The 20,982-nt window shown below is 36.2% G+C and overlaps 1 protein-coding gene across 2 annotated transcripts in view; it reads right to left on the reverse strand.

Annotated features, from left to right (window-relative positions):
- ltk (leukocyte receptor tyrosine kinase) overlaps positions 1-20,982 on the reverse strand; it is a 72,556-nt gene that overhangs the window by 35,380 nt on the left and 16,194 nt on the right. Inside the window, exons 2-4 of one of the 2 annotated variants that reach the window (XM_051133958.1) lie at positions 7,759-7,845; positions 4,455-4,604; positions 4,115-4,340 (exon numbers count right to left, since the gene is read on the reverse strand). In XM_051133958.1, coding sequence (XP_050989915.1) covers positions 4,115-4,340; positions 4,455-4,604; positions 7,759-7,845 — 463 coding nt within the window. Of the gene's footprint in view, positions 1-4,114; positions 4,341-4,454; positions 4,605-7,752; positions 7,846-20,982 lie in introns of both variants that reach the window. The other variant, XM_051133957.1, reaches the window with a different exon arrangement.

The following is a 20,982-nucleotide window of genomic DNA, read 5'->3' on the forward strand; positions in this document are numbered from 1 at the left end:
ACTTTTTACAAAAGTACAGAAAAAAGAAAAAAATGTCCAATGTTTTTAGTGGCCAACTTGTTTTTGTAAATATAACCAAATTTTGATTTTCGTGGCTGCAACACACTCCCAAAAAGTTGGGACAGAGGCAAGGTGAAAAGGTTATAGAATATCCAAATTAAACTGTTTTGAAACGGTTCACAGTAAGCAGATGAAATGGTAATAGGTGAGTATATCATGTTTGGGTATGAAAGGAGCATTTCAGTCTTTGCAAGCGTCACTTTGTGGCAAATTTCATGACAAAAAAGTGTCAAACAAATCAAAAATCACATTTCTTGATAGACAATCACAGAATTTAGGTCTTTCACCAACCACCACATATGATATTGTGAAAAGATTCTGGAAATTCAGAGAAATGCCAGTCTGTGTAGGGCAAGGCAAGACACCTCAGGTGAATATTCATGACCTTTGAGCCCTCAGATGGCATTGCATAAGAAACGGCCATGCTGCGGTGTTAAATATAGCCACATGAGCTCAGGAGTACTTTGGAAAACTGCTGTCATTTAACACATTCTGCAGCTGCATCAATAAATGCAACTTAAATTTCTGTTATTCTAGCTGAAAGCTATACATCAGTTCTATGCAGTGTTGCTATGGGGTTCTCTGGGCCAGAGCTCATCTCAGATAGTCAAAAAGACACTGGAAATGTGTGCTGTTTTTAAACGAGTCCACGTTTCAGCTTGGACGTCGAGTTCTCAGTACCAAAGACCAAAGGGACCATCCAGATTTTCATCCGCAACAGATGCAAACATAAACAATGGGTATGGGGGTGCTGCAGAGCAAAAAAAAAAAATTGGTGGAGCATTGCTGACTAGAATATGTGCAAAGGTAAGGTGAAATGGAGGCATGTATTGGGATTGTACAGACACATATACTGCCTTTCTTGGGAAGTCCATGGTTGTTAGATCAAGACAATGCCAGGTCTCATTCTACATGTGCTACAACAGTGTGGTTTCATAGACACAGACTGAATGTGCTAGAATGGCCTGCCTGCAGTCCAGATCTGTCTCCTATTGAAAATGTATAACCAGTTATGAAAAGGAGAATCAGACATTGATGATCACAGACTGCTGAGCATCTGAGGTTTTTTATCAAGCCAGATTGGACAACAATTTTGCTTTAAAAAATATTAGTATCCTCAATTCCCAAACAATTAAACATTGTTATTAAAAGGAAAGTTGATGTGGCACAGTGTTTTTAACATGCCTTTTTTGGAGTGTGTTGCAGCCATGAAAATCAAAATCTGGTTATTTTTACAAAATAAAATTAAAAGTTGGCCACTGAAAACACTGGAAATATTTTCTTTGTACTTTAGTCAGTTAAATAAAGGTTAAAGAGAATGAACATATAACATATTCTTGATTTCATTGCATTTCATGAAACATCCCAACTTTTCTCGAATTGGGGTTGTGTAATGTTAGGAGGTCACCACACATTTCATAGAAAAGTAAGGAAGCATGTACTAGAACATAGCATATATCTGTGACCCGGGACCACAAAAACATGTGGGTAAATAAGGGTACATTTTTCGAAATTGAGGTTTATACATAATCTGAAAGCTAAATAAATAAATAAACTTTCCATTGATGTATGGTTTGTTAGTATAGGACAATATTTGGCCCGAGATACAACTATTTGAAAATCAGGAATCTGAGGGTGCAAAAAAATCTAAATATTAAGAAAAAATAAAGTTTGACGTTGTCCAAATGTAGTTCTTAGCAATGCATATTACTAATCAAAAATTAAGTTTTGATATATTTATGGTAGGAAATTTACAAAGTATCATCAAGGAACATGGATCTTTACTTACTACCCTAATGATTTTCGGTATAAAGGAAAAATCAATCATTTTGACCCATGCAATGTATTTTGGCTACTGCTACAAATATACCTGTGCTACTTAAGATTGGTTTTGTGGTCCAGGGTCACATTCATGTATCGCCATGTTTCAAGGTCACAGCATTGTGCTAACATTTTGTACAGTATAACCAAGAAAAACAGTCATAAAACATTTAAAAAAGGGAAAATGTTGAACCTTTTGGAAGTTCTTAATTGGAATGTTAGGAAAACATTCTTAGTTTACTGTAAGCTGGGTTAGAGATACATAACCTACAGTAACATTAAACCTTTTAAACAAGTGGGTCTAAAATTCCTAAATTATTGCATTTTGCATTTCATTCTATCTTCACATTGTCGCTTAGAACATACAAGCCTCAGATCAATTTAGTAATGTCTGATTATCGATCTAAATAATTACGAGAGAAAAGCTGGCTTCATGGAACTCGTATTACAAAACATGTCATTAAAAAATCACACATGACTCTCTCTGCTACATGTGAGAGTGCTTTATTAGATGTACAGGAGCTTAAGTACAGCGGAAAGCTAATGCATTCTGTACTAAACATAGATCTCTGAGTTGGACGGTATTATTAAGTATATGACTGATTTGTATAATACACCACACTCCATGCTGTAACCTCTATTAGGCTCAGATCCATACAGCCAAATGCAGAAAGTAAAAGTATATTAGCTACGTCATGGTCGCACTGGCTCGTTCCAAATTGCATTGCATCACCATCTATTCCTAGCTCTCTGTCAGAACCAATTACGCCAAAAGAAACATCAGGTCCTACTTTTAGAAACGAAATGCTTTCATCCATCTTCTACGTGATGTGCCCAGCATAAGAAAATCAATACCAACTCTCCATAACAAAAGTCTTTTGCTTGGCATTTGCCTCATGTGGGTACAGAATGCTGCTTTATAATATTCTAAGGAAAGTACATACTGTATGTCATTGCTCTTTTTTAAAAATACTTTCACAATTGGCACTGAAAATGTTCTCATTGTATGATCTGTCAATATAATGACATTGTATGCAGATATGGCTATATGATTTCCATGCTCCGCAATTACGAAACATCCCTTTTTCAGGATACTGTATTTTAAAGTTAATTCCGTAAAATCCAACTAAGCTTTACAGTTTAAACAATATTTTTTCATACTTGTTCAATAAACTAACAACAATTTTCACACATGCATCTACGGAACAGTCACAATTCTAATGATTAGGACAAAAGTTTTTGAACACTAAGTTTTTAATGTTTTTTAAAAAGTCCCTTCTGCATTTATTTGATCCAAAATAAACAAAACATTTAGGATTCTTTGATGAATAGAAAGATCCAAAGATCAGCATTTATCTCAAATAAAAAGCTTTTGTAACATTACAAATGTCTTATAAATAATCAAAAGTGATGATGAAGACATTTATGTTACAAAAGATTTCTGTTTCAGATTCAGTTTTTTTTCTGAATTTTCTGTTCATCAAAGAAACCTGAAATTCTACTCAGCAAGTCAGAATATTAGAATGATTTCTGAAGGATCACGTGACTGGAGTCAGCTTTGAAATAAATTAAATTTTAAATAGTTAGTTATTTTAAATAGTAAAAATATTTCAAAATTTTACTGTTTTTGCTGGACTTTGGGTCAAATAAATGCAGGCTTGGTGAGCAGAAGAGACTTTTAAAAAACATTAAAAATCTTACTGTTCAAAAACTTTTGACTGGAAGTGTATATATATAAATTTGGGGCAAACTTTTTTTTTATTGTGCAAGGAAAGGATGCATTAAATTGACCAAAATTGACAGTAAATTAAAAAAAAGGTTCTTAATAACTTCTATTCATCAAATAATTCAAAAAATAAATAAATAAAAATACATACAATAGCTTTCACAAAAATATAAAGCAGCACAATCGTTTTCAACTTTGTTTTTTCTGAGCCGCAAATCAGCACATTGTATGATTTCTAAAGGATCATGTGACACTGAAGACTGGAGTAATGACTGCTAAAAATTCAGCTTTGCTATCACAGAAATAAATTATATCATAAAATATATTAATATAGAAAACATTTTAAATTGTAATAATTTCGCAATATTACTGTTTCACTGTATTTTTGATTAAATAAATACAGCCTTGGTGAGAAGATGACAAAAATTTGGTGACTACTTTTCTAATTGCTTCAAGTTTGAGACAGTTCAATAAATTTATAGTTGAAGAACGGAAGATTTATCTCACCTGCCAGTTCCTTGTTCTTTGACTGTAAGTGCTATTGGTTTGATGATGGAGTGATCAGTGTGTTTCACAAAGGCAGATATGTTTCCTGTATGCGGTTCTGGTTGAAAGCGAGCAAGGCGAAGATGACACAGTGGCCCGCTGCTGAGCACTACAGGACTGGTCATGTGGAAACTACATCTGCCAGCAGCGAAATGAGTTGAGGTGGGTTTTAGTAACAGAAAATGACCTGTTGGAAGACAGAAAGAAAACTCTTAGACAACTGATCAATTGAAAAAACAGTCCTCCAATTATTGTTTAATCTGACTTGAGTGTCAAGATATAATGAAGTTATTATCAATACCTTCAGATTTTCCGGTGGAATAATCTTTGATTGGTTGGACACCCCATCTGTTGGATCTGTGTTGCTGTGGCGAGGTGACATACCAGTCCCCTCCAGTGCTGTGATTGGATAACGTCCAGGAGCATGGAGATTCAAAATCACAGAAGGAAACTGCAGAAGAATGAAGAAACTTTATATTAGTAGGTTAAAGGGACACAGTGGCAAAATAATGACTTTAATTTTAAAGGGATAGTTCTTCCAAAAATGAAAATTCCTTCATTAATTACTCATCCTCATGTCGTTCCAAACCTACGTCCTACGTTCCTCTTCAGAACACAAATTAAAATATTTTTGATGGAAAAAAAAAAAAAATAGAATGTAGAGATGATGAACTAAGAGAGATGGACGTTCAGAACTAAGCTCCTGGAAATTAAGATTAAATATCTTAATTTTTGTTTTGAAGATGAACACAGAACTTACGGGTTTGGAGGGTTGATGATGGTCAACATGAGGGTTAGTAATTAATGACAGAATTCTCATTTTTTGGTGAACTATCCTTTTAAACAGGTTATCGGATGCCCATTTTCCACAAGTTGATATGATTCTTTAGGGTCTTAATGAAAAGTCTATAATAAACTTTGGTTAAAAATTCTCAGTGGTTGTGTAAAACAACACTCTATTTACCTTGTCAAAATGAGCTCTGCAAAAATCATCCCATTCTGATGGATTGTTCCTTTAAATGAAAATGAGCTCTGAGCCCTGTCCCTCTCTACTCTCTGTGGAGTGACGTGCTGCTCTGAGAGATTGTTTACTTTTCTAGCGCATCAAAATTTAGTTGATGGAAATGCCATTTATCGATAAAATTTCTCAAGTGTCGACATGATTTTTTTCCGTTTAACGTTAACATAAATTCTGTATCGATAGTTTAAATGTAGTAAAAATTAGTTTGGAAACACTTTTTGTAGAGAAAAAGGGGTTTAACGCAAATAAATGTGGTGTCACATGACAGAATTAGCCTATAGGCAGCGTCCATGTTCATGGTGTTGTTCATGTCAAAGCATCGTTCTCTGTAGTTCAAAAGTGCATTAAATCATATTAATTTTATTAGATTGTATCTAAAATTATTTTATACATGCTAAGAAAAAGACAAGTTACCTTTCAAATGTGCATATCTTATCTTTGATGTTCCTTTCATTCGTTGCAAGTTTAAATGTATTAACTTTGTACAAAAAGTACAAAATTTTACATTAATTTGTTTTGGCTTATTAGCTTATATTTTCATTCTTATTTTGCTCTCAGTTCTGTTCTGCCGTTAAATTTAAAGGTTTTGTTGTGGAGTGAAAAGAAGTAAAATGGCATGGTTTTTCAATATGTTTGGCTGACTGTATTTTATAATGACAATGAACAGGCTGCGTTCTCAAGTTAGTAATGCTAATGCACGCCAGAGGCGCCAGCACGATCGCTTAATACCTCCCCTTTATAAAAATGGAAACAACTTACAATACTTCTTTTGTGGTTACATAAGAGTAAGACATTATTCAAAACTATTCTAAATATTTATTTTATTTGTACACATTCACAATAAAAACAAAACATTGTGCTCTTGTAAAATAAAGGAAACAAACATGATGCCAAAATGAAACAAAATTCTGCATATAGGCTGCTACTTGTTGCACCTTTTTTTTCTTTTGTTTTGTTAATTTATTAATTATCTAGAATATATTTAATATAAAATATATTTCGCCTATTAATTTATTTTACATATAGCTTTATTATGTTTTTCTCTGTTCGCAGAAGCGCTCCTATACACTGTAAAAAATAAAAAACACGATTTGTTGAGTCAGCTTAAAATAATTTGTTACCCTGCTGCCTTAAAATTTTAAGTTCAGTCAACTAAAATAAGTTTAGTCAACTTGAAATGTTAAGTTGTACTAAGTAACAACTTAGATTTTTGTGTTTGCTAAACTTAACAGATGGGTAAGTTACCCAGCGGCCTTAAAATTTTAAGTTGATTCAACTCAAATATCTAAGTTGTCACTTAATATAATTTAACATTTCAAGTTGAATAAACTTTTTTTGAGTTGACTGAACTTAAAATTTTAAGGCAGCCAGGTTAAAAATTATTTTAAGTTGACTCAACAAATTGTTTTTTACAGTGTACTGTTGTTCCTACTGCTTTTTGCGTGTATAAAATGAATCCCTGGAAAACAAATTGAGGCATTTAAATGGGTCGCAGCCACAAAATTTAATTGTAATTTAACATAATTTTGGTGACTAACGGTTAATAATGGCTTAACGACCATCGGTTGTCGGTTAGGAGAAATAAAATAACCAAAATGAACATTCCTATTTCCGATACAGTCTAATTAAAGTTAATCAGAAAAATAATAATAATACAACTGCACCTGTTTATGAATATTGCTTGATGCTCAAGTATGTAAATAGTATACAGGCCAACTAAGTACAAAAAAGACACTTGTTAATAAAAATAATGTTATGTAGGCCTATATTATTAAATAATAGCCTGTGTAATAAAGTTTTGTTTCAAATGGATGAAGAAAAGACTATTAGCGCAGTAGGTGAAATTATGAAAGGAAACAGCTCAAAGGCAACTTTTTTTTTGCAATACACCAAAACTTATGCGACAGTTCGTTTTTTAGGGATGATGTCATCACATACACCTTTTTATCTGTAAAAAGCCAGTTGGATAAAAACAGGCTGGAGAGAGCTTTTTTTTTTTTACGCATATTCTCTGTCGATAACAAAAAACTGAATGGAAACTTGGCTAGTGATGTGACATTGAATTCCTTAAAACTACCCTTTCAAATATTATCTGTCAGTAATTAAAATGGGTAAGAAAAAAGCAGCCTTGTTTGTAAACAGATTTAGGAAGAAACTGGGTTCAGTGGTAAGATCACACTGAAATGGCCTCAAGAGAAAGTAATTAAACTGTTTTTTACTCCCTGTTCCTCTGAAGTCCATCCAAAAATGCAAAACGTTGTAATAAAATTAAATAATAACGACAAGGGTATGTCAGTTTGGACAGGAGTAGGAATATCTTGAGGGCTTTCTGTTTGTCATCAGACATTCCAGTGGAAAAAAACAGACAAGTTGTCTTTAGAATCGTGTAAGGCTATTGATGAAGAGAGACCGCAATGAGGGAAACCACAAAACCCCTCTGACATTCGACCGAAACATCCCAACGGGAAGTGCCCTGGGTGGAATACTTAACCAGATCAATGACTCTTCTCTGTTCAATGTGGTGACTGCAATGACAAACTCGATTTAGGATAAACAAAAAGGAAGAAAACAACTTTACGCTCACTGTCTTCAGCTGGACTGGAGTCGAGAGGATTTGGATGCACTGGATCTTCTACTGCTCTTTCCAGCAGAGCACAACTGCTCCTGACAACTGAGGAAAGACGAGAAGAATAAAGGTCAAACACACCATCAGAGAAAGTCCTTGTTCCTTTATGACATGATTTAATAAATAACAGGACCAGTCAGTTTCAAGAACACTGGCTTCTAATAAAGCCTTCAGATGAAAGAACCAACATCTTTGACTGAAGACCACTGATTTTCAGGTTGATTATCTCTATGCTAGTAGTCAAAAAAGCTTTATGACATTTTATGATCTGCACAACACAGTTGTTGTGTTTTATCAATGAAGTATTTATTTAGAACAGCTGGATTCAGTGCTGAGCGCTCTAACAATCAGCAAACATTACATTTATCAGCTAACATTCATCATCAGCACCCACGGCTACACTGGTGTGTAAAATAAATAAATTAAATATAACTTTAGAAATTAAACATTTAGCAAGTCACATTAATATTAGATGTTTTTCATGTTTATTTTTTATAAATTATATACAACTTTTTGTTTTGCATAGGACCTTGGTGAAAAACCATCTTACTTTAGTCTGTAGTCTTTAAAGTTTGCCTTCTTAAAACAACAGAGCTGTTTCAAAAAGGTCTCGGATAAGAAAAATAATAAAATGTCAATGTTTCTTCTTGCAGACAGTGGCACATTCCAGAAAAAATATATGTATATATCCAAACAGGCATGAAGATGTTCAGCATTTTAAGGCATTTTACCACAATTTTACTTTAAGATCTAGAGAGGTTGCCATAGCAAAGTAAAAGAAAGAAAAGGGAAACTCAGTTCATTTCATTATTAAAACAAAAACATGTGATGAACGTTAATTATCACAGCAATGGCTCATTATAGTGTGCCAAAATCAGCTCTGCAATGAATATGCTTTGCCAATTATAACCCACACTTACACAGTCGCTGGTGTACAATATTCCTGTCATGTCCCGGACCTAAACCAGATCTGTTTGATGGGGTTTAAAATTAACTCCTCTCCCACTAAAATATTCCCTTGATTTCAATGGTGTCAACTGCGTTGAGTTAACAAGAAAAGCTTCTGACGGAATCCTAATGAAGATGGGAAGCCATGAAGCAGGGGTTACAAAAACATATCAATGACATTAATATTCAGATAAAGAATACTACACAAACCAAATACTGCACTATCAGCATTTTTGTGATGTTTATTATATTAAATAGAAGATAAGTTTGTCATATCAAATAAGGATGCCAATCTTTCTGTAAATCTCTGTTCATCTTAACAGCTGCCACAGTTATGTTTGGTAGCAGGCCCTGGATTTGAAATACTGAAATACTGTAAACATATTTTGGAGCATGTGAAAATTATTTCTAAAACCAATAAAATGTCAAGTGATTCATACAAAAACAAACTCCTTGACAAATCAATGGTCATGGCACATTCCGCACAAGAGCAAAACACTTCCAAAAAAGTGCCATTCTAAATCAAACCAATGACGTTATAACCAATGACATGAGTGACACAATGGCTTCCTTTTTATCTGAAAGTTTCAAGTATGAAAATAAACTGAGGCAGATTTTAGCAACAAAGATGACTAAAAGTGTGTGTGTGTGTGTGTGCGTAAGGACTCAAATGGTCAAAAGGTCAGGATTTACAAATGCTCAATCACAGACATATAGCCAATGGGGAATTTGCCATGCGATCAAATCATGTGATTTACTGCTAAATATATAAACAGACTGCAGCTGCAAAAAGAATCATTATGGGCAAGTTAGCTAAATTTCAAGCCTCATAAAATTAACTGCAAATTAACATCCTATTTCCAGTAAATGACACCAATGATCTTGCACAAAAAGGGAATATATTTACCAGATGTGTTAGTCGCGCTATCAGAAATATACTTAATATGCTGAAAGTAAATAAGTAGGTCTTTGTTTGAAGTGTAAAACAAAGAAAAAAAATCCAAGAAACCCCCAAAAACCTTAACCTTAACTAAACTAATAAAGATTGACTGCACTGCAAGTTGCAGTTTGGTGGTGTAAGTGCAATAGTTTCTATTAGTACTGCAAAAAACAAAGTTGTGTTTACAAGTTCTAGGCTGTTCCTGTAAAACAAACAGGTCAGATGAAGAAATTGTTGCTGGATTTGTCAAGTTCTGCCATGTCAGTGACACTGAATCTTCAAAAGATATTCTAGTGTTTAGTTCAAGCACAAATGTACACAACTATTCACTCCACTGAATATCAAAGTGGGTTTATTTTTGTCATTTTCTGTATAGACACATTAAGTCTACGAAAAAAGTATTGAACATTTCTACCATTGGCTAGGCCTACTTTACCGAAGTTTTTTGGCATTTTCGCATTTTTATCACCGTGCCTTCAAAACAATCCAGCTGAGGTGCGTAGACCAAAAAAGTTTCCCAAGAAGTGAAATACTTGAAAAAGTCCGTACACTCAAAAATCAAAAAGTCACAAGCGAGATGTGAGCAATGTGAGCGGTTTACTTAATAAAAACAAGGCAAACATTTCAGTCACACGTTGACCATTTCAATGCCAAGCTAACATTGTTGGAACTAGGTCACATGATAATTCAGAAGATCACATGATCAATCAGAACCAACACTAATCCACAAAAAAATAAATAAAAAATTACACACTAATTAATGCATTAGTGTTGGTTCTGGTTTTGGCATTGAAATGGTCAACATGTGACAAATGTTTGCCATGTTTTTATTCAGTAAACTACTCACATTGTTTGTGACTTTTTGATTTTTGACTGTGCAGACTTTTTCAAGTATTTTACTTGACAGGACAGTATAGCAATGACAGGAAACAAAGTGGGAGAGAGGGAGGGGGGTAGGATCAGGAAAGGTCCACGAGCTGGGACTCAAACTCGGGACGCCCAGAGCGGAACGGCGCTACATGTCGGCGCCTACCCTTTAATGAACATGTAATAGTGAGGGATGTTGTTACACATACACAATATGCAAGTTGCCACAGAACCCTACAACAGATGTTTCACCAATATTCACACAGTAAAACAATAACTTAAAAAAAATATAGCTGCAACCAGCAATTTCCGGTGTTCAAGCGCTTTAAGGCATTTAAGCAGATATGAAAAAATAAATTACATATTGTTTTGCAAGCCTGTAACCACCTGAATCAATGATTAAATAACAGTATTTTTGGCAAATACAGGCAATTTGCCTTAGAAATATGTTTTTTAAATGTTTATGACTGTTATAGTGCCAGCTGTGGTCCAATCTTCCTAAAACTTTGCATGCTTGTTTAGAATCACCTGTTGCTTTATTGGGTTTTGGGCAAATCTGGACAGGCCCCTTTTCTAAATGACCCCGTTACAGCTCGCCAAAGGGTAAATTTCACCATTTGTTTGACAATTATTGACTTAGAGAGTCTATAGAACTGCACTACAGTGTTTATTTCCAGAATGAGGGAAAAAAGATTTTTTACATTTTCTCAATCATTTTACAAACTAGTTTGATTAACAGCAGTGGTTCTAGAGGCAAAGTTGTTCGGAATGAGGGGTTCTAGCGTTTACGCCCTTGAAAAATCACGATATGGCCCCCAGTGGCGGATTTCTTTCAAATTTTGCACAGACCTTTAGAGCCATGTGTCAAACAGGCCCACAGAGTTTCATTCCAATCAACCTCTGTTAACCTTGTCTAATAGGTGCCCAATATTCATCGGCCTATGGTGGCCATGTTTTTTGAGATACGCAAATGTCTTTAAAGACGTCAATAGGACAAACGGTTGCGTAGTTATGGTTGTTTTATGTTTTTTTTCCTCTTATAGCGGCAACCAAGTAGCCAAGTTCCGCGACTTTTTTCACTTGACCTCAGATTGAGCTCTTACATACGCATTGTGATGTTGGCGAAGATACCTCGTTCCGTTCAAAAGTTATAGCCAATTTAATAAAGGCAGCCCTGCCCCTTTTGAAAGTTTTGGCGTCCCTTTGCGATGGAGGGTCGAAAGTTTACTTTTTTTTGATAATTATTGATATTCACTCTCCAGACAATCTTGGTGAAAAACCTAGGACTAGTTCACAAATGTTTTTAAAAAAATGCAAAATACCTGAAAATTTAGTACTTTTGATCACTGAAGCATCCCCGTCAGGCCAAATGGAGCGAGCCTTGGTGACGTTGTTGGCGGTGTGAGTACTACCATCGCCCCAAGTGTCACATTCTCTACAACTTAGAGTTTGCTCTGCCCAATCAGTTTTACGTGGAGATTGCTGATCCTTTGTCACTCTAACAATTACAATAGGGTTTCAGCACTACGCACTTGAACCCCTAAAAATAATTCATTAAACAGCAACAAAAAGTCAGTTTTAGGTCAGATTAAAGGCCATCATACATAAGGTTGATGTGGCCGTCTGTGAACATTAGGCCGCCAATGAGTGTCTGTCAGCACAGTTTTCAGTGTGTTTATGGCTGATTGAGCATGTTTAAATGAAACAGATCACTGATTGATTGTTCAGCTCAGCGAACCAGTGCGCGAGAAAAAAACTAAAGTGACGAAAGCGAGCAAATGAAATCAAGATGACACACAGAAGGATGTTCTAACTTTACATCATCTTACCTGAGCATTCTAATATGAGTCTACTTTCATAATGACACCCACTGATATGAACAGCTATTTCCTCTCACCTCTTTTGCAGCCACAGAACGTACATTGAAATAGAGTATTTTTACGGCGCGTCATCAATCGTCATTGGTGGCACTGAATGTGAACAATGCCCTCTGAACCGAACAAAATATATTTTGCTGATTATTGCTGCTGAAAACAGTCAGTTATTGTCATGTTTTGGGCTGTACTAATCAGTCAGACCAAGAAAAACATTTGAAGTAGTATAGACTCACAAAAGTTATATCAAATCAAGAAGAAGACTGAAAAAACTGAGGAACAAAGGGTGTTTGTTGTTGGCTAAACTGAACCAGGATTTCCAGGGCAAGAATTTTGACAACATTCATGTTTGTTCTTATCATTTCCCGTCAGGTAGGTGAAATATTAGGCTAATATCTTAATTAATACTGCTTGTACGTATCTTTACCACCTATAGTTTGTCTTTACCAACTTTAGTTTGTCAAAATATTGCACCCTTTCCTGCTTATGAAGTCATTCTCTATATGATTTAGCAGCATCCACACTTTTTTTTTGTGGTTTAGACACCATAAATTAGCAGAACAGTGTATTCCGTAATACATTAACCGTGCAATCCATGCTGTTCACATTCGAGTATCTGCAATATGGCCGCGCATCCAGGTAACTGACCACATCATGACGTAAGTGCAAACCCTCTATATAAAGTCTGTAAACGGCCGTTAACAGAGGCCAGAGACGCTGAAGACAGATGCAAAAAGAAAAATACTGTAGCAAGCAGAGCAAAAGTTTATTAAAAAAAACATAATAAGTACATTGCATAAGTATTAACTCAGAACTTAGTTGAAGCACCTTTACAGCCTCAAGTCTTTTTGGGTATGATACGACAAGCTTTGCACATCAGCATTTGGCAGTTATCTGCCATTTTTTGCCTCCCCTCTTTACCTCTCAAGCTCTGTCAGCTTGGATAGGGGCTGGCAGACATTTTCAGGTTTCTCCAGAAATATTTGATTGCGTTTAAGCCAAGGCTCTGGCTGAGCCACTCAAGGACATTCACAGAGTTGTCTATAAGCCCCTCTCACTGTGTGTTTAGGGTCATTGTCCTGTTTGAAGGTGAACCTAATGCCCAGTCTGAGGTTCTGAATGTTCTGGACTGGGTTTTCATTAAGGCTATCTCAATATTTTGGTACATTAAGCTTTCCCCTTCTACTCTGACCTCAGTCCCTCCGCTGAAAAAAGCCCCACAGCATGAGGCTGCTACCACCACACTTTACTACTGAGATGCTACTGTACAGGTGATGAGCAGTGCCCGCTTTCCTCCATTCATGATGCTTGGAATTGGGTTCATCAGACAAGAGAATCTTGCTCCTCACAGTCTGAAGGTCCTTTAGGTGCTTTTTTGCAAATTCCAAGTTGGTTTTCATGTCTTCACTGAGGAGAGGATTGGTTTGGCCACACCACCACAAACACTGGATTGGTGGAGTGTTGCAGTGATGTTTGTCCTTCTGTAAGTTTCTTCCATCTGCATATATGATCATGGAGCTCAACTAGAGTGACCATCAGCTTCTTGGTCACCAGTATAACCAAGCCCCTTCTCCATCAGTTGGAGGCTACATGCTTCTGTGAACCTTCAATGCAGCAGAATTTTTTTCTAAACTCTTCCCCAGATCTGTGCCTTGACGCAATGCTGTTTCTGAGCTCTACAGGCAGTTATTTTGACCTCAGGGCTTGGTTTTTGCTCTGATATGCATTTTAGCTGTTAGACCTTTTCTGTGAGGTATGTGCCTTTCCAAATCATACTCATTTAAATGAATTTGCCACAGTTTAACTCTACTCGAAGTAACGTCTACAAGTGATATGAGTGCTCCTGAGGTAAATTTCAAGTGTCCCAGAAATATAGATACAGAATACTTATGCAATGTAATCATTTCAGTTGTTTTTTTCTAATAAATTTGCAAAGTTGTCACAAATCTGTTTTTTGCTTTGTCATTATGGTGTATAGAGTGTAGATTGATGTGGGGAAAAAAGTCATTTAAAGCAGTTTAACATAAGGCTGCAACATAAAACATGAAAAAATGAAGGGGTATGAATACTTTCGCAAGGCACTGTACATGAAATTAACAAGCAAATAAAAGAAAAAAGAAACAAATGCCATTCCAAATATTCAGTATGTTGCTTAAAAATAAAATGTATTGTGTTCAGTGAAAAACAGTTGTTGTTTTTTACCCAGATATTTAAAAATAACCGCAATACTGTGAAAGCTTGAAGTTATCATATTGTGAAAATCATATCCCGGCCAATGCCTACTGCAGTGTGTTCAAGTGGACTTTTCAGTCCAGACACACACAACATGAGGCAGCTTGTGTCGGTCTGATTATTCAAGTACAAAGTGGACCAGACTTACGCGGAACTATTCTGATAGACATAAGTCTGGCTCTGTGAGATGAATTTCCGTCCAGTGTGCTGATTTATTGGAGTAGGAATGTGAAATAATGAATATCTGCACTACTGTGAGGAGCCAATAAGCCACGAACAGTAAACCATGCTGGTTTTTCAGTGAAGGTTAAATCTAAGAAATCCTGAGCCGTTAAATGGAAATCCCCAGAATCACTTATGTGGTTTTCTATACACATATCTAATGGCTCAAGATTTTAGTTGTAACAAGTTAACCTGCTTTTATCTAGGGGGTCCATCCTTCAGCAAGAGCAACTTATTTGCACTTATTTCGCTCTGCCAAGAGAGCACTCTGTATTTGATTTGCATGTGTGACAGTCCTCTGATTTGTATCCAAATGGTGAAGCATGGCATCTGGCCTACCTGTTCCGCCCAGTTTAGGGCAAAAGAGGAACATCTGACAGCTGGGCTTCGTTAAGCGCACACTCTCTGAAGAGTGCTGTCACTCCTCACCAACATGATACACGGCACAGCATGCCCAGCTGACTCATCTGCTGAGAGAGTGCCCAAGTCTTATCCTTCTCTTTCTTCCTCTGAGAGGATAATGTCACCTCTTAATACTCTCTATTTCTGCTGATAGGCACACGGCAATCCTCACCACTAATGTCTGATGCTGTGGAGGAGCTGAGACATTCAGTGTGGGTTTAAAGGGATCACACTAGGGGTGGGCAATATAACCGTAGACATGCTTAACTAGTAGAAATTTGTCAACCGGTAGAGATTTTCGACTGTCGTCTCTATCGTGGTTACACGCTCACGTGACGTTGCTGTCCTACACGGTCATGAAAACTTATTACACGCGTTTGAAAACTCAGCTTAAAAACAAGTGATTTTAAGCTGTTGAAACGTGAGAACTCATTTCGCTATATTCTGAGTGCTGACAGAGAGGCGCACACATGAAGACAATGCTTTTAGAGCACAGAAGTGTTGAACTGAGTTATTTTTTACACTTTATAGTTCTTGTGTAAGTATGTATTTTAATTTAGGTCTTAAGTGAAAGCAAACAGCTTAGAAAGAAAACACATGTGCAACAGTGTATTGGATCCGGGCAGCTCTTCAAGTGACAGCAGTCTAATATTCCAGCTGTCTGTCACTCAAGCTAAACAAATAGCAAAGGAGAAAAAATCTTTTGTAACTTTAATAAGCAAAAAAACATATGGTAACACTTTAGAATATGATACACTTATTCACTATTAACTACGACTTTTCCCTCAATAAATTCCTAATTTGCTGCTTATTAATAGTTAGTAAGGTAGTTGTTAAGTTTAGGTTTTGGGTAGGGATGTAAAATAAGGTCATGTAGAATAAGGCATTAATATGTGCTTAATTAGTACTAATAAATGGCTAATATTATAGTAATAACTTGTAACATCTAGTAACAAGGGGGCAGCCGTGGCCTAATGGTTAGGGAGTTGGGCTTGTAACTGAAAAGTTGCGGGTTCGAGTCCCAGGTCCGACTGAGGTGAGTCCCTTGAGCTCCCCGGGCACCGTAGCGATAGCAATATTGCTGCCCACTGCTCTGGGTGTGTGTGTACGTGTTTGTTCACTACTCACTACTGTGTATGTGCACTTGGATGGGTTAAATGCAGAGCACAAATTCTGAGTATGGGTCACCATACTTGGCCACATGTCATGTCCTTTCCTTAATGTGCATGCTAATAAGCAACTAGTTAAGAAACTGTAAAATAAAGTGTTATCAAATATATTTAATTTAATTTAACTTATCTCCCTTGTTCAAATCTATTATCTGTATATAGTTACATTAACATTTACATTTAGTCATTCAGCAGACGCTTTTATCCAAAGCGACTTTCAAATAAGGACAAAAGAAGTAATCTAAACCAACAAAAAAGCAATAATATGAAGGCCTGTGACAAGTCTCGGTTAGAGGTGACAAGTCTAGTGTTAGAGGGTCTTTTTTAAATAAGAAGAAAACAAGTAGTTAGAATAGAAATAGAATGTAATAGAGAGTGCTAGTGTTAGAGGGTCAAGTGTAGATGGAAGAAACGTGTCTTTAGCTATTTCTTAAAGTTGGCTAAGGGCTCGGATTGAGTGGGGCAGGTTATTACACCAGGAGGGAATGGTTAAGGTAAAAGTCTGTGAAAGTGATTTTGTGCCTCTTTGGGATGGCACTACAATGTGCTGTTTATTTTCAGAATGAAAGTTTCTGGAGGGCAAATAAGTCTGAAGTAGTGAATTTAGGTAAAGGGTTGCAGAGCCAGTGGATGTTTTTTAGGCTAACATCATTGTCTTGAACTTTATGCGAGCAGCTATTGGTAGCCAGTACAAATTGATGAACAGAGATGTGACATGTTCTCTTTTTGGCTTGTTAAAGACTAATCTTGCAGTCACATTCTGGATTAGTTGTAGAGGTTTGACAGAACTGGCTGGAAGATCTGCCAAGAGAGCATTGCAAAGGCTAGCCCGGATAGAACAAGCTTGAACATAGAGTTGTGTAGCATCTTCTGAAAGAAAGGGCCTGATCTTCCTAATGTTGTATAAAACAAATCTGCAGGACCAGGCAGTTTTAGCAATGTGGTCAAACTGAGAACAATAAAGAAAAATGTCAGTTGTTAAATAAAGCCAACAAAAAAAATCTCATTCAGTCGCTTTGGAGGGGTATGCACAGTTTTTGGTCCAGAGGTGCAGTTTGTCTACATCCAGGGACAGAACAATGTCTTGATTTGCATGTTAAAGAGTGAGTAGAGAAAAAAACTCAAACCCTTTCAAATCCTTTTTAAAGGCACAATATTTACGTTTTTCACCTGTGGACAACCGCGGACTCAAAATTACTATCCACAAAGTAACCAGAGCGATGGACTCATTGCGTTCAGCGAAAGCGCCGCTCTTCCTGTTTATCCTGAAACCGTCGTACCATAATGACGTAAGCATGCGGCACGAATACTGAAACCCTATGTGAGTGCAGGCCAAAGGGGGAGTGGGGAGGGGGGACAATCGTACTCGGGCCCGGTTCACGGCAACCATGCCTAGTGTGAGTACACCCTAACAGTTCTAGTGTTTTTTTTTATATTTTAATAAAAAAATTGTATATATTGTGCCTTTAAAGGGTGAAAAACAAAATCAATTGAGTTGCTGTCTATATAGAGTGTTCCAAATTAGTCACTTGGGTTTTTAAAAATCTGATTGTCATTCTTATTAATAGTACTTTTAATAACAATTAAGAAATAAGCACCGACCCAGTCCTTTATATACATTCCTGCCACTACAAACTACAACAGCTTGCTCAAATGAGCAAAGCGTGTTTTTGAGGAAATTCATAAAGAAAGCCTGAAGAAGAGAAATATGTAGGCTATTAATGAATGTTTTCATGTATCACTCAATTAAAGCTAGCAGCAACCATCTGTCTCAACGTTCACAAGCCACTACTTCAACACTAAACCAGGCTGTCAGCACATATTTTCACCATAAATGTTGCTTAATTGTAGCACTTAGCGAAGATTACAGAACATGCTTTTGGGTTTGTCTGGGGCTTTGAGGCATTGTTGAGAACATAGAAATATGCCATTTAGATGAGTAGAAGAGACACAAATTCAGCTAATAGAGCTTGCTCTATATTGGACATACTAAGAACCATCTGATCGTTTTTTAATTTGAAACTCAAAATCCTGGCTGCATTTATTCAATCATTAATACAGCTATTCAGCATCATTACTCCAGTCTTCAGTGTCACATGATCCTTCAGAAGTCATCCTAATATGCTGGTTGGCTGCTCAAGAAACATTTCTTATTATTATAAATGTTAACAGCCCAAATGAACTCTGCATCCACCTCTGCAAACAATATGAAACATTATAGCCTTGACTTTTAGTCACAGATTTAGTTTGGTTCTGCATCCCTAAAGGAAATTAGCTGATAAAGATGTGCATTATGTTCAAGCTCAGCCCTACAATGAAAAGCCTTTGACTTTTAACAAAAAAATAAAAAATAAAAATAAAAAAATATGGACAGCTGTAATAAAGAATGAAGAGTATGCAGGCCCATTTATCTGAGCTCCCATTCATAAGAGGCGAATCAGGCTTTTGGCATTTGCAAAAAATTTACTCACATAATTGAATTTTTCTTGTAATTGGTTGCAGCCAGGGTCAAATTATCAGAAATAAAGGGTTTTTAAGATATATTTCATAATGGGGGGTGGGGTGGGGGGCATCCTAGCCCTTGTTTAAACCCTCACCATTCACTTCCTGTCTGTACAGTTCTATTATAAAGGGGACATTGATAGAAAGCAGGACGTTACTTTGCATCCATTCCATAGTGCACCTTTAAAATTAATTTTATTTTGTACAGGTCAGTGACTTTTAGATTTATTAGTAGAACATGGAAATGTGATATTGCAATGAAGCAAGGCACAAACGATCATTGCGGGCTTCGTAAAGACGAGCCAGCACAGCAGGAACAATGACTGAGTTTGTATGAATGATGCAGCTCACTAAATGTTAAAAGCTACCAATGAATTCAAGAGAGAATAGATCAAACTTAGTTCTACTAATAATTCCTAGAAAAAGAAAGTCATTTTCTGTCTGTGAACCTGAAGACATATTCAGAAATCTGACAGCGCTGCTGACTAACTGAAGGCAGCATTAATTTTGTTTTTTCAAAATAATTCAGTTCAGGCCTACATCATCTATCATGGGATTCAGCTTTGCTTGGACCAAAATCAATTAGAAGATTAAAAAAATTGCGAGACTAAACACACATGAGAGCAGTTGTGTCCCTTTGCTTTGGAAAGAGCCTGTTTTCATTCAGCCTTTTGTCCTGTTGCCAGATCACTGCAGACACTATAGCATATACGAGGGAAGATTCGAGGGAAGATCCATCAAAGTTAAATGCTTCAAGCCTTTATTCTGACTCAATTGTTTGTTATCACAAGGACCATATGGATAGTAGGATATTAACATGATAGCAAGAAAGAAATTGATCAAAGAAGCGTTTTGATTACTGCATGTAAGACTGATAAATGTTACAATTGTGATTCCAAGAATGAGCAACGCTTAAAAAAGAGGAAATTAATACTTTCATCCAGCAAGGATGTATTAAACCAATCAAAAGTGACAGTAAAGACAGTTATAATGTTACAAAAAAAATTCTACATTCTCAAAAATAAAGGTGCTTTAAAAGGTCCTTCACAGTGATGCCATAGAAAAAAACATTTTTGGTTCCACAAAGAACCATTCAGTCAAAGGTTATTTAAAGAACCATCATTTTTGACCTTTTTATAATCTGAAGAACCACAAAGAACCTTTTATGAATCAAAAAAGGCTCTTCAGATGTTAAAGGTTCTTTATGGAGTCAGCAGTAAAGACTTTTACATTGAAAAGTTATAAAGGTGGTAAGTGGAAGTAATTTTTATTTTTATGGACTAAGCAGCAAAATCACCCTTAATAGATGAAAGGATATTAAGGTTAGGACAAAGATAAGACTTTCCTCGGCAGACATACAAACTAATGTTTATTTTGGAGAGACCGATCTGAAGAATAAATCCTGTATCAGATGCAGGTACATTAATCACATTCTCACACATCTCTCTCTCTCATAATACTCATAATGAGCTTTTTTACTGCAGTAATACAATAAGCTTTCAATGACAACTCAACATTCCTTCGTTACTAGCAGTGTACCTTTAAAGAAAGTCTTTTCACTCGGCGGCCATCTTTGAAATGCCTCTCAGGCAGGCAAGTGCAGCTCCTATCTCTTTGAATAGGGAAACATCAAATTCTCCTAAACTGTTCACCAAGCTTATGATTAAATTTCATATTTGAAATCACCAATGAAATCTGACAAGAACTGCCTCATAAATAGAGTTCCTTGTGCTTCATGCGTTGACTTTACTAATCAATGATTGGCTCTTTCATTAAGAAGGCGGGGCTTCATGGTCATAATGAGCGTTGCATCTTTCCCCATTTAAAACTATAGTAGTGACAGGTCTTGGGTATTCTATAGTACGTGGTTACTAGTTCTAAAGTGACATTTTGGAATTAGTAACGGAGGCCTGGGCTCAGCTGTTCAACTGTCAAACTTTGATTTGAATCTGTGGCGGAAAGAAGTAGTTCGCACAAAAGAGGGCTTTTAAAGGCACTCCGTTATTATTTTGTTTATGTATTTACA

This window comes from Labeo rohita, chromosome 17, assembly GCF_022985175.1.
Source record: "Labeo rohita strain BAU-BD-2019 chromosome 17, IGBB_LRoh.1.0, whole genome shotgun sequence".
NCBI lineage: Eukaryota > Metazoa > Chordata > Actinopteri > Cypriniformes > Cyprinidae > Labeo > Labeo rohita.